This window comes from Corvus kubaryi, unplaced genomic scaffold, assembly GCF_017639235.1.
Source record: "Corvus kubaryi isolate FWS band 111438036 unplaced genomic scaffold, C.kubaryi_AGA036_p1.0 37260, whole genome shotgun sequence".
NCBI classification, from domain to species: Eukaryota; Metazoa; Chordata; class Aves; order Passeriformes; family Corvidae; genus Corvus; species Corvus kubaryi.
The window spans coordinates 6,136,327-6,149,362 of record NW_024581077.1 but is presented as its reverse complement, the minus strand read 5'-3'; the positions used below and the strand labels follow the sequence as shown (position 1 = coordinate 6,149,362).

The 13,036-nt window shown below is 41.6% G+C and overlaps 1 protein-coding gene across 12 annotated transcripts in view; it reads right to left on the bottom strand.

Moving 5' to 3' along the window:
- TENM4 (teneurin transmembrane protein 4) overlaps positions 1–13,036 on the bottom strand; it is a 928,417-nt gene that overhangs the window by 122,469 nt on the left and 792,912 nt on the right. For all 12 annotated transcript variants that reach the window (XM_042024146.1, XM_042024143.1, XM_042024148.1 and 9 more), the window contains one exon: positions 5,258–5,443. In XM_042024146.1, the coding sequence (XP_041880080.1) occupies positions 5,258–5,443 (186 nt within the window). The remainder of the gene's footprint in view (positions 1–5,257; positions 5,444–13,036) is intronic.

Sequence of the window (13,036 nt, the reverse complement as noted above, 5' to 3'; positions counted from 1 at the left end):
AATAACGGGGCTTCCTATGGGAGTGGCAGGAATCTTTCTTTTGTAAACCCATATAGGCTGTACCTCTGGCATTAAAATATCATCTTATTCCCTACAGACACTCCTTTAGAAACCCTGTGGGCATGTGGGATGTGCTGAAAAATTATGTAGGAGTTCAGAAGGTGTCCTCTGCACCTAAAGGCACCACCATGCTCAGCTCCACATCACCACCCTACTCCTGGAAGCCACTTTATAGCTGCTGTGGGAGGAGTTCATGTGACCACTTTTCAGTGTGAAAGCCTGCTCGTTTCACCAGCCTGAGCTAACTTAGTTTGCTTTGTCTGCAACACAATGGGAATAACGAGTAGTTCTCTTGGCTCATGGAGAGGGAGGGAAGGAAGAGAGAAGTGAGAGATGCTGCAGGCAGGTCCTTGAGAAGGACTTGTTTCCCACCATGCTCTCCTTCTTCATTTTACAAATACTCTTTTTCCCTTTATCTTTCTTATGAGGTGAAGTGGACAGAGCCTCAGTGAAATCACTGGAGTTAAACTGAGATCACACAAATGTGAAGGAGAGGAGAAAGTAAACATCCATTGCTGAACCAGGGATGGCATAAGAAGTTTATGCTACAGGGTCAGGGAAAACACTGTCTTTGAAGTTCATCTGTGCTTAATATTTACTGGCAAATATGCTGCCAAACTATTTAAGGCCAGATTACCTTCAGGTTGATTCAAGACAATGTCAGAAAAAAGCAGCGAGTGTGTATTTTCCACTGACTGCTATAACCATGGTCTTCTCCTGCCCAAAGGTACCCATCTCAACCAGGCAGGGTGAGTGCCAGAGGGTCACACACAGCTCAGCTTCTGCTGTGGATACGCTTGAGCACTGAGTATTAGGCAGAGGGTAGAATCACAGAATCATTAAAATTGGAAAAGACCCCTAAGATCATCGAGTGCAACCACTAACTCAGTAATTCCAGGTCTACCACTAAACCCTGTCCCTAAGCACCACATCTACAAGATAGCAACAACCTTCCCCAGACACTGGGAGGCTTATTTTTGTCTTGGGCCATGCATGGACTGAGTTGCTTTATGGATTCAAAGGGCACAAGTGAAGTGTCAGAAAACTGGGGAAAAGAGACCAGGATCCACCTGTAAAGTGCCTTGTCTGGATTCCAGCTGCTCCCGCAGAAACGGAGAGGCACTGGTTACAACCTCAGCTATTCAGAACACATGTGATTATTTATGCAAGAAGATTGATGAAAGGCAAACTTAAAGGGGCAGATTTCTCAAAAATCAGAGTTTTGCTATGTAAAACAAAACCCAGGCTGATGGCGCCGTAAGCAGAAGCCGGTGTGGGACAGGCTGTCTGCCTGTCTGTCTGGGCATTGTTATTGCATACATCACCCGTGCGTGCCAGGACCAGACTTCCTAAAGGAGCTAAACATGTAGCTTTTGCGGAGATCAGTGGGGATTAGGCACCGAGGTGCTTTGAAATCCTGCTAGGTAGGCTGGGGAGTGTTTGGAGAGCTAACTGCTGGTCCCTCAGTGCTCCAGATACTCTGGAGTATTCAGCTGCAGTAACTGAACTTCCAGAGATGGCTTTGGTCTTGTGTCCAGGCTGTTCAAGGATAGTGAATATCCCAATTCCACCATGCAGGGAAGCCCTCTCTGCCATTATTTTTCTAAATGACCTTGTATGAATCATAGCATTAAGAGCTGTTGGTAGTAAAATGTCATACAGAGACCTTCACATATTGGAGACCACCTCAGTGCAATGGCCAAGTAGGCAGAAAGAACTCTCCCTTTGCCTCTCTGAGTTGGGATGCACAGCACCTTGGGCACTATCCAGGCCAAATCATCAGCTCTAACAAATTTGGGGCCAGGCTGTTACTGCTCTGGGAAATTTCTGGAGTTCTAAATGGGGGTTACAAGAAGGCTGGAGAGGGAGTTTTCATGAGGGCTTGCAATCATAGGACCAGGGAGAATGGCCTTAAGCTGAAGGACAGGTTCAGATTGGGTATTAGGAAGAAATTTTTTACTGTAAGGGTGGTGAGGCACTGGCACAGGTTGCCCAGAGAAACTGTGGATGCCCCATCCCCAGAAGTGTTCAAGACAACATTGAATGGGGCTTGGAGTAATCCAGTCTAGTGAAAGGTTCCCTATCCATGTCAGTGGGTTGGAACTATATGATCTTTAAGGTTCAAACAATTCTGTGATTCTATGACTCTTTATTAAACCCAGGAAATTTTCTGTGCTGCTTCCTGTGAGGCAAACCCTTAGAGCAGCCAACTACAGAGCTGAGCTGAAATGTAATTTGGCTTTTCAGAGCCCACAGTAAGAGGGTTTATTTCATCTTTTAAACTCAATGCTCCTAAAACCCACCATGCTCCCTGGATGTAGTTTGGCCCAGAACAGAAGAAACTTGAATTTCTGCAATGTTTCTAACTAGGGATGAATTTGGAACATGCTGGAGAACCCATCACAGGAGTCTGGCACTGACACTGTTGTCATGGTGTGTTTCGTTCCTTTCAGAAATTGACCGAACCCTTCTGCAGTTAATCAACTTTCTGCTCTACTCTCCTGCACTAAGTTTGCTGAATTGGGACGATGAATGCAAGCTTCTGCATCAATTTCCTAGTTGGGAATTAACTGGGGTTACTCTAATAAAATCTCTGAATGTGAGCAATCAAGATAGTGCATTCAGTGACACAACTCTTTGTAGGAGCAAACAAAATTAATCCACTGGGATCACAGCTCCTTGAACACCATGAGAACGAGCCTCCTATGACGTACAAAACAAAGGATGTCTTACTCTCATACACACTTGACAGGAAATGGAAGAAGTGTCCCTTACTGGTATCATCCATTTCTACCATGTTGCCTGCACACATGGCAATACTGGTAAAGCATCACTTCAGCAATGGGGTTTTATGCTTGTCAGTGCTAAAGCAAACCGGACCATGACATAGACATATATGGAATTACTATCAACAGAACAATTTGCCATGCAGGGAAATTACACAAGGACAAGGGGAATGCTTTCCACATACTTAACGTAATTCCAAGTCAATGTCCTTTCATTTGTGCCAACACAACTAGCTTATTACTCCTGCTAAAGCTATCCAGTTTTCTCGGATATTTACAACTTTGCCAAACCTCCTTTACATTCTATACATTCATCAATGAAATATTCTGTAGGAAATAGTGTTTACAGCTTCAGAGGCAGGAGACTATGTACAAATTTGTTGCTAAATCACCATGCAAGAAGATGAGGAGGGGGGAAAGTGAAAAGAAACAGAATTGCTCCAGAACTCCGAGTATCAAAGAATGATTCCTAAACCAAGGCAGTGCTGCAACAGCAAGGTAGCGGCACACGAAATGAGAGTGTGCACCAGTAAAATCTCAATGCTGACTGCATTGCAGTGCTGGCCTGCCCCATGAAAACATTTATACTTAGAGCGAGAAATACTACAAGTAAATTTAATTACCACGAAAGATAAAAGCTTGTTGTTCAAAAACAGTCTGGGCATATCAGCTGTGTGGAGAATTATCATATACTGAACTAATGGCATTTTGGTTTTACAGCAGAACTAATAAAATGGCACTAAGGGTATGAATCAGGCTTTTTTTTTTTCCTGGATAAGTAAGTTCCATATAAAACTGTCCCCTGGATTTGGGGCCTTTTGCTGAACTTTTTTTTTTTTAACCTCTTTCATGAATCTGTGTTGCTTTCCAAATCAAATTGCTTAAATAAAAGGCTATAAAATAGTATTATAGAAACAGAGGACTTCAATTAACACAGGACTGCTCTCTTTTCATTTAAAGTCATTTAAGAAAGGTGGTTTTTTCAATCCCTTTCTCTGGAAGAGAAATGAAAGCTGCTAGGGACATCGACAAGAAAGCAGAATGTAATGTCTAATGAGACTGAAGAAGTTTTAAAAGCTAGATATTTTTCACTAGGGGAATGCATGTGGAGACCATAATGTGATAGGGTGACATTAGCATAAATAAATGATAAGTAAAATTGAGCCACAGATATGGTTTGTACCATTATCCTAATGCTGAAATTAAAATACTGAGATCAGGCTTCATTTCCTGTCTTTGTGTGTGCAAATGCACCTGGTGTTCAAGCAAAGGAAGTGATGTCTCATGTAACTAAGCTGCTAATCCACACAATAACTATGCTGATATTTGCCCACGTATTGCTAGTGGTTAGTCTTGATGTAGTGTGATTTTTAGTTATCATGACATAATGAAAGCAACATAGAGGTAAATTTTCTTGTCTTTAAAAGAAGATGATTAAAATAAAATGACTGGAGGAGAATTTTTACTCTGGAGCAATTCTTTTAAAGTCAACTGATTTTTTTTGGGTCCACACAGGCATTATTGAGAACAGAACTGGATTCACTAATTTAGTTTTCCATTAATATACAATAAAAGTATCTCAGGAGTTTTATGATTTTATAGCATGACTATGAAAGGGGAACTGAAGAGGCTGAATGCATAACAGTCAGAAAAAAAGGAAGAAGGGAAAATGCATTAAGTACTTAAGTGAGATGGAGAAAGGTGAAGCCAAGGCAGTTCATTAAGGATGCTGCAAATTGCTTAATGTGAGAACTGAATCTCTTTGCATGATTTAGGCATATTGCTGGCTTCTTATTAATAATAACAATAATAAGCGACATGACAGAGAGAGCTCATGAGTAGTGCCAGGTGCACGAGGAATACAGAACCAAAGTGAGAGGGAAGTGAAATGGTTAGAAAGGTAGCAGAACAGACTAGGCATACGCAAGACAGAGTTAAATACCAGCCAGAAATCATCTGACTGCAGTTTCCTCTTTTATACTGGCAAGCAAAGTGACAGTGCAAATAATGTGGCAAATACGAGGAAAGAAAACTTAAAATCAGATGTATGTTTCTAAAAATGCTGTCACTACAGTGCAGAGGAGTCTTGGAGGCCACAGAAAGACCTCTCAAGAGAGGCGAAGTGGGATGTTTTTTAAAAAAGCTTCTAGCTGACATTTAAAGGCTTGTCAAACACCACATAGGTGTACTTCATGTCTGATAATAAAAAATATATATAGCCATGTCACCAACAAATGAAAGGACATTTTGTCTTGTTCCCACATGAAAATGTATGATGTCAGAGTTTGAAATCCAAGAACAAAGGTGCTCATGCTACACTAAGTCACACATATTCAATTAAGCATGCGCCTTTTCTCCTCCCTGATCATCAATTATTCTCTTAAAAGGAGTCGGGTTTTCTTTCTCCCTACCAATAGTGCAGTGCTCTCCGTTCCAGCCCGGGCTGCATTCACACTTGCCATCCCGGCAGGTGCCGTGCTCATTGCAGCGTGGGTGACACGCTCGCTGATCACAGGCTGTGCCCATCCAGCCCTCCTCGCAGCGGCAGGTGCCTCCGACGCAAATGCCATGTCCTCCGCAGTCCGCTGCACAAATCTCTGTGGGAGAGGAGACAACAGAGAGGAGGGGATATGGGTGGAGAGAAGGGAGAGGGAGAAAATCCAGAGTGTTATTGTTAAGAAAAGCAGACACACTTCACTACCTCGCCTTACGGGGCAATGAAAGGAATTCCTAGAGATCATAACACTAATCCTTCCTGACAATAAGAATCTAATAAGTATATTACAAAAAAAGAGATGGACATGGATTGCAAGAGTCTGATGTGATTGATCCTCCTATTTGCTTTCTAATTCTCTTGCACTCCTCAAGCCTTTGTGATGCTCAAATCCAAAGGGGAAGGCTCTTCCAATAAGCAGAACAAAAGTCACATTTAATTAAAATCTGTTTAACTGTGGAAACAATGTGCTGATAAACTACTGATGCTAAAGTTAAGTGCTGGCAAAGACTGCTTATGACTTCTTAAACCACAGTTCTGGGGATGGGATTCATCAAAATCCTTCTTCTCTCTTTAAAATTAAGAAAGGATATTTCTATTTCTACCAAATCTGCACATCTTCTATGTCCTTGTTCTCCTACCACCCCATTAAAAATGCCCTCTCAGGCATTCAGAGGTACAACCATACCTTTTGTGAGCCACATGCACTGGAGCTGATAGGATAGTGCTTGTTCCCAAGTCTTATCAGAGTTAATGGAAGCACAGTCACAGCTGGATATTTTGGTACTCACCTCCAAAAAGATAAGAGTTAAAGGACCTTGCCTTTTCAGGGATGCTTGCCTTCCCACCCTCCCTGAGCCCCAGTAGGCCTGAGGACATAGGCATAGTATTTTCGCCTAGCACCAGACTTATGTCTAAACCCTGGCATAGCCGTGGCATGAGTTTGGGAGACCTTGTGTTTTTATCTACACTGTATTTGTCTGGAAAAACAGAGACTTGGTGGAGAAGAGATACCCACGAGTCAGGTGTTAAAGTGCCTGTTAACACCATTACTATACAGGATTGATTTCAAGGAAAACACAAAGCCCAAATACTGATGCAGAGCTGCACTGCAGATGAAAATTAAATGAATCTATTTCTTCATCTCCAGACTCATTACTTGGCTGCTCCTCTTCATCTCTCATAATCCCTGACTACACTCTCCCCTACTCAATTGAAGGAGAGGCAATTCACAATATTTCAGCCTATGAGGTCTTCTCTCTGACTTTTTCCTGGTGCTTCTAAATTCCCAAATGTTTTGACCTCAAGCCTTCTGCTTCACTGAACCATTTTATAGATTTTACAGGGTAAGGACACAGTTCCTTTTGGGGACACGGAGATGTGAGCAGAAGAAATGCTGAGCAGGGCTGGGCTGGAAGCACAGAGAAGGGTACCAGGGTACTCTGCACTGCACATTTTTTCTCTGTGTCACTGGCTGCATATAAAACATTCAAAACTACTCAGCCTGCATTAACATCACACCTGACTGAAATTCAGCTGTTGTTAAGTTGCTTTTAGTCTTTTCCTAATTAATACCCCGTTTACAGGACACTTGGGCTGTTCAAGAACTTTTGATATGCTCCTGATATAAGGCTGGAACATCCACTTCAGCTCCAGGAGGAAAGCTGTGCACACAGCAGAGCTGCAAGGTCTTCAGCCCCTTATGATGAAATGGACTCTGGTCTCGAAGATCAGGGAGTTCTTTGGACAATTTAGTTATGATAGTAACAACAGTAATGCCTTGCATGCCTAAAAAACACCTGATTTTTCAAATGTGACACAAGAACAGTCTCTAGCTCCTGCTTTCCAAAAAGCTCAGGGTGGTGGAACAGTTTACAGTAAAACTCCTTTTACTGCAGCATAGTGGGTGTCTCCAAACCCCCTCAAACATTTAGTCCTATATGCTTAAGTCTCCTAGTGAAAGAACTTCGGAGTTCAAATGGGCTTAAGACACTCAGGAACTTGTCTGTATCATTTAGAATCAAACTTGAAAAAGTATTTGTGTATCTTGGGTACTTGAACAGAACACGTGCACACACCACTTGCTGTTGAGATACAACAGAATCTAATGTAAGATTTACTGGAAGCAAGTAGAAATTACACTATCAAACAATAAAGGCATGGCTGAGGAAGGGCTCGAGTTGCTGTGAGAAGATTTTATTTTGCATCTGGCATTGAAACACAGATTTTCACAGCTCCTAGCTGCGAGGGAGATAATATCATACTACAGTATCCCACAGGAGCAGAAGGGATGGGCAGTTATTCACTTGCTGAAGGGCTGGAGCCCAGACGTGTGTTTTCTACTTTTTTCCCCAACTGCGAGACAGTACCGCAATGGAGCGTGGGCTGGTCAGGGTGGTGATGAACACACAGGACCTGCAAGTTGGTTAATATAGCAGTAAAGCTGCACTAAAAAAAAAAAAATAAAGTAAGTAAATTTGGCTCTCCTTGGCTGACCTGATGAACAGTCTGGGGGAGGATAAAGGAAACAGCAGATAAAAAATCAAAAGCTAGATTTATGGTGCTAAAATTTCAGCAAGCTGAGAAGAAACACCTTGAGAAAGTGCAAAGTCTGAGAGCACTGGTGTTTAAATCCAAAGTCCAAAAATTATTGTTGTAGCCTGTGGTGTTTTCCAGCACACTTTTACCATAGGGCTACTCTAGTGCTAGACTGCAATCCCTTCTCCAGTTATTGGATTACATTCCTTATTCATAAGCGTTGAACTTTGATCTCAGAATATCAAATAAGATGTAATTTTTCTTGCTCCCAGTTTACCAAGCAATCCAGAGGATGCCAGCTTGGTCACTTCACACCTTCATTATGTCCTGTTCTCCCTCTTTGTAAAAAAGTTCTTCCTTATATCTAGTCTAAATCTGCCCTCTTTTAGTTTAAAACAACTATTCCTCGTCTTATCACTACAGGCTCTCTGGAAATGTCTGTCCCCATCTTTCTTATAAGCCCCTTTTAGTAGTAAAAAGACCACAATAAAGTCTCCCCAGAGCCTTCTGTCCCCCCAGGCTAAACAACCCCAACTCTCTCAGTCTGTCCCCACAGCAGAGGTACCTCAGTGCTCTGATTACCTTTGTGGCCTCCTGTAGACTTGCTCAAACAGGTCCACATCCTTCCTGTGTCGGGGATCCCCACAACTGGGTCCCAAAGCTGGATGCAGCATTCCAGGCCACAGTGGAGGGGCAGAGTCGCCTCCCTCACCCTGCTGGCCACACTGCTTTGGATGCAACCCAGGGCACTACTGACTTTCCTGGGCTGTGAGCACACATTGCCAGGTCATGTCCAGCTTTTTGTCCACCCCCAAGTCCTTCTCCTCAGGGCTGCTCTCAATCCCTCATCCCCAAGCCTGTATGGATAGCCAGGGTTCCCCTGACTCAGGTGCAGCACCTTTCAGATAAAGTAACTAAGGACATAAAGAAGGACAGTGATGGATCCACAGGTAAATGTGAACTCTGAGACAGGCACATGACCTCCCTGATGTCCCAATATGCAGTCTTCGGTCTTATAGGTAAGATAGAAATGTCCAGAATGGTGGTGGAGGAAAACAACCCAGAGATAATAGGAATAGTGACAGTCAGAAGCCTTCCTGGAGTTATTTAAAGGTGTCAGACTAGGATAATGGAATGCATTCGAAAATGGAGAAGAGAGAAAAAAATCACGTTCTGAGAAGCAGAGTCTCTGTGTAGTCATTCCTATGAAAAAGGATGGAAACCCCCCTGGGACATTTACATCTTGACTGAAATATTTCTCAGACAACATGCTGTCAAGGAACAGTCTTGCACACGTGGGCCAGGGATATGCACTGCATGATATAAAACAAACGGATCTTAGGCTAACCCAGAATGGGAATGCTGGGAACATTTTGGGTTTCATCTCCCAGCCAGCTGAGACCCCAGCCAAACCACCACCCATGCACACAAAAGTGTACAGGTTCCAGGTTATGAATGTAGAATTCATATACAATGGATATATAAGGTGGTTTGGATTCCCAGGCCCAAGAGCTGTAACATGGACTCCCAGCTCTGAAAAGCACTTGTGAAGCAAACTATTTATGACAGCCTCCCTAAAATGTAGTTTAATTATTTCTGACAGGGAACCAGGAGCCAGGAACTCTCAAACCAAAATCTTCCATTTAGCTGTCAGTTTAAAGATAGATGGGTACCCTACAATTTAAATAGCCTTGAAACACACAACCTGCTACATGCCATGGTCCTTTATAACACAGCCCTTTCACATGTTCACAGGTTTCTAATGGGTGATTAAATAGTCAGGGTAGCTTTTACTTTTCTGGTGGCACTCAAAGAAATCATCAAAATGGATTTCAGATTAAGCTTCCACTTAAATACATGTCTTTTTGGACAGAATAAGACAGCTAAGGCTGTTTTACAGAAAAGGGCAGGTGAATAATTTTCTTTGACATTCAGTCCCAGGGACAGAATTTGTCACCTCTGTTCTTATTACAAGCTGCATTTTTTTGGTACGTTTCCCAATTCTGTTGTTGAAATTAGAGGACATGATTAGCTACCATCTGAGCTGCATGAGCAAATGAGAAGGAAAGCTTTTAATTCTCCTATTACAGTATTCACAGACTGGCCAGCTGCACTATATTGCTCCTGCTTATTTAAGCTTAGTTAGAACTCTGTGCTTGTGCATAAAAGACCTGCCTGTTAAATATTTTCACACCAGCTGTTCCCAAAAGGTGACTAAATATTTCCTTTCATCTCTAATCTCATCCAGTGTTTGTATGAACAGCTTAGCCACTCCTTATCCTTTCCTAGAGGTGCACTGTGTTTTTCCTCATCTCATAGTGAAGCTCTCAAAGCTGTTTGTAGTTCCTTGAAGAGAGGGGATCCTCTGAGTAAATCTGGTGTGCAATTCTAAGAGCAAATATGAGGCTTAATGTCCTCAAAAAGCACCTCTGTGAGAAACACCTGGACTTCGAGTAATACCCTGTATTTTGCACCCTGATGCTTGTACTTACCAGAGGGCAGTGATAGATGTTAATTGATTCATGGATGCAGACTTTTTTTCTAAGGAATCAAGTTCATATCAACATTCCCACCTGGAGTTTTGTCATGTTAGTGTCTTGGAGTGATGTCTTGCATTGCCTGAATCTCACCTCATGATATATCAGTCTTACTAGAAGAATTGAATTGAACCTAATTGTCCTCTGTGGGTCAAGAAGGAAAGAGAGATAGTTCCAGAGAATGATTCACTTGAAACCTCTTTCATGGAGAATTTCTGGAGCAGACAGTGCTCAAGGCATTGTTGAGCTTTGGGTGGTTCATCCAAAGGTCTTAGGTTATCATAAACATCATTCTTAGAAAGGGTAATGCCATTACAACAGGATTCTGCTTGTTTTTCATGCAAATTATCAAAAAAGAAATTACTCATCTTCAGTTCCAGGACCTGCTCTGTTTCATCACTGCTCACCCCCCATTAGTGGGGCTCAGAGGAACCTGGTCTAGTGGAAGGTGTCCCTGCCCATGGCAGAGTGGTTGGAAATAGATGACCTTTAAAGTCTCTTCCAACTCAAACCATTTTGTGATTCTATGAGCCCACACTCAACTGCCTGCCAGCTAGTTTTTAGACAAATGGTTTTTCTTTTTTTTTCCTCATTATCTCCTCATCATTGGGGGAGAGATTTCCCTCTGGTCTGTTAAAACTGCCTCAGAATTCCTCAAGGGTCTCTTAAAATCCTAATCCATCTTGAATTCTACCCAAAATCTTGACAGTGGCTGCTAACATGCCTTAACTTCTCCACAGTGTGTTGACGAAAACGGTAATGTAATTTTATTCTGTCTCCATCAGCATGTCTCTCTCTGTTGTTGTTCACTTGAAGTTTAAGAATCTCAACTATCTGAGGCCAAGATTATCCTTTTTGTTCTGCATTTGCACTTGCCAGGTATAATAAGGTCACAGTCCATTAACAGCACTTCAGAAGTTAGAATACTAAAGCAATTACTCATACAAATAAAAAACTTGTACCTGCTTCTTTCTCTTTTTTCTTTTTTGTTGCATATCCTGCTAAAAACTGACATAAATCTATCCCCTTAAGAACAAAAAGTCTGCTATGTTGCCTTTGATATTTCAGAAGAAAAGTGGGAAAATAAACCTATCAAACACTAACCCACCAGTGCAGCGCTTTGTTCACAGCCTTTTTTAATTGATGGAACAGACACAGGAGCCTCCAACACAGGAAATGGCATAATTCAGAATTTCATATTATTTTCACATTACTTTAAAGACTGGAGTTGGGAAAGGGATAATGATGTTAATTTGTGCTTCATTTCTAGCAAATCCACTTTTACATGTTTACCCCTATCCCCTCACAAATCCTCAAACTGGTTTGACAACAGTTTAAAGCTTTCCAGCTTAGAGAAGAGCAATGCACATGAAAATTTTTCTTTAGCATTCATGTGATGCAGAATCAGAGATTTAGCTGCTTCTGACCTGTCTGCTAAATCCTTTAATAAATATGGATTTAGTGCTAAAATATAAGATCAGGTGAAACTGCTCAGAGCTTCCTGAAAACTGGGTCAGTTCCACTGGCCTTCAATATATTAATAGAAAATTTAATAATTAAAATCTGCTTTAACTGGGATTTTCCCATTTCAAGTTGGCTCATTTGAGGTCATTTCCAGCCTCAGACAGACTTTTTTTCCCAGGAAAGAAGCACAGGAGAGAGGCACTGCATGGAGCTAAAAGGCTGAGTTTGGTGAGGAGCTAAGCCTTGTTTTCACAACCTGCTTTAGAAGGTAATTTATGGCGAATATCTGGGAAAAGCAACAAATATAAAGATATAGATGAAAAAACCAGAAGGTGCGTGATCAGCATGATTTAGATAGCAGTGAAGTGCTAAAGACATTCTTCATAATGAAACACATTTTGCAGTGTTATGAAACTCTCATTCCTGTGATCTGATAACTCTGTAGTGACATGAACTCCTGTGCTGTTACTGAAGAAGACATAAAGCACATTAGCTTTTAAAACCATTCTTTTTACAAATGTTATAAGGAAAGGATCAAACTAGGCAGCAAGTAAAAACCTCAAAGGAGAGGTCTGGATTTTCTGTCGTTGCCAGTAGCAGATCTGTAGCATGAAGTCCTCTGAAAACCATCCTGGTTCAGTAGCGAACGGGGAATGATCGTGCAAGTTCTGTCCATGTCATTAACTGAGGAATGTGTTTTTACCTTCAGAGATCACGTTCTGAAAGCAATGTCTGCATGATTTAATGCCTTTAAACAAATCGTATGTTTATCTGTTTTTAAAGTATACACCAAATATGTAAATATTACTAATGTAGAAATAATATTGATTATTTATGTCTATAAATGTAAAACCTGTGCTTTTATGAGTGCAATTAAACTTTTGGTACTGAGATGACTCTCTGCTCCACTCAAGGGCCTCAACAAGTTTTACACAGCTCAGTAAACTGAATATAACTGAAAGGTAACAGCTATTTATTTTCTTTCCATGGATGAGGAAATCAAGATTAAGGGATGCTCTCTAGAGACTGAAAATGATTCCATCAGCTTTGCTATCATCCCTCATCAGGAAGAACACTGACCTTCAGCAATGGCTTGGAAATGTGACTTGGACATCTGAATTTTCACCTCCCGAACACAAAGACCTGAGAATCCTGGA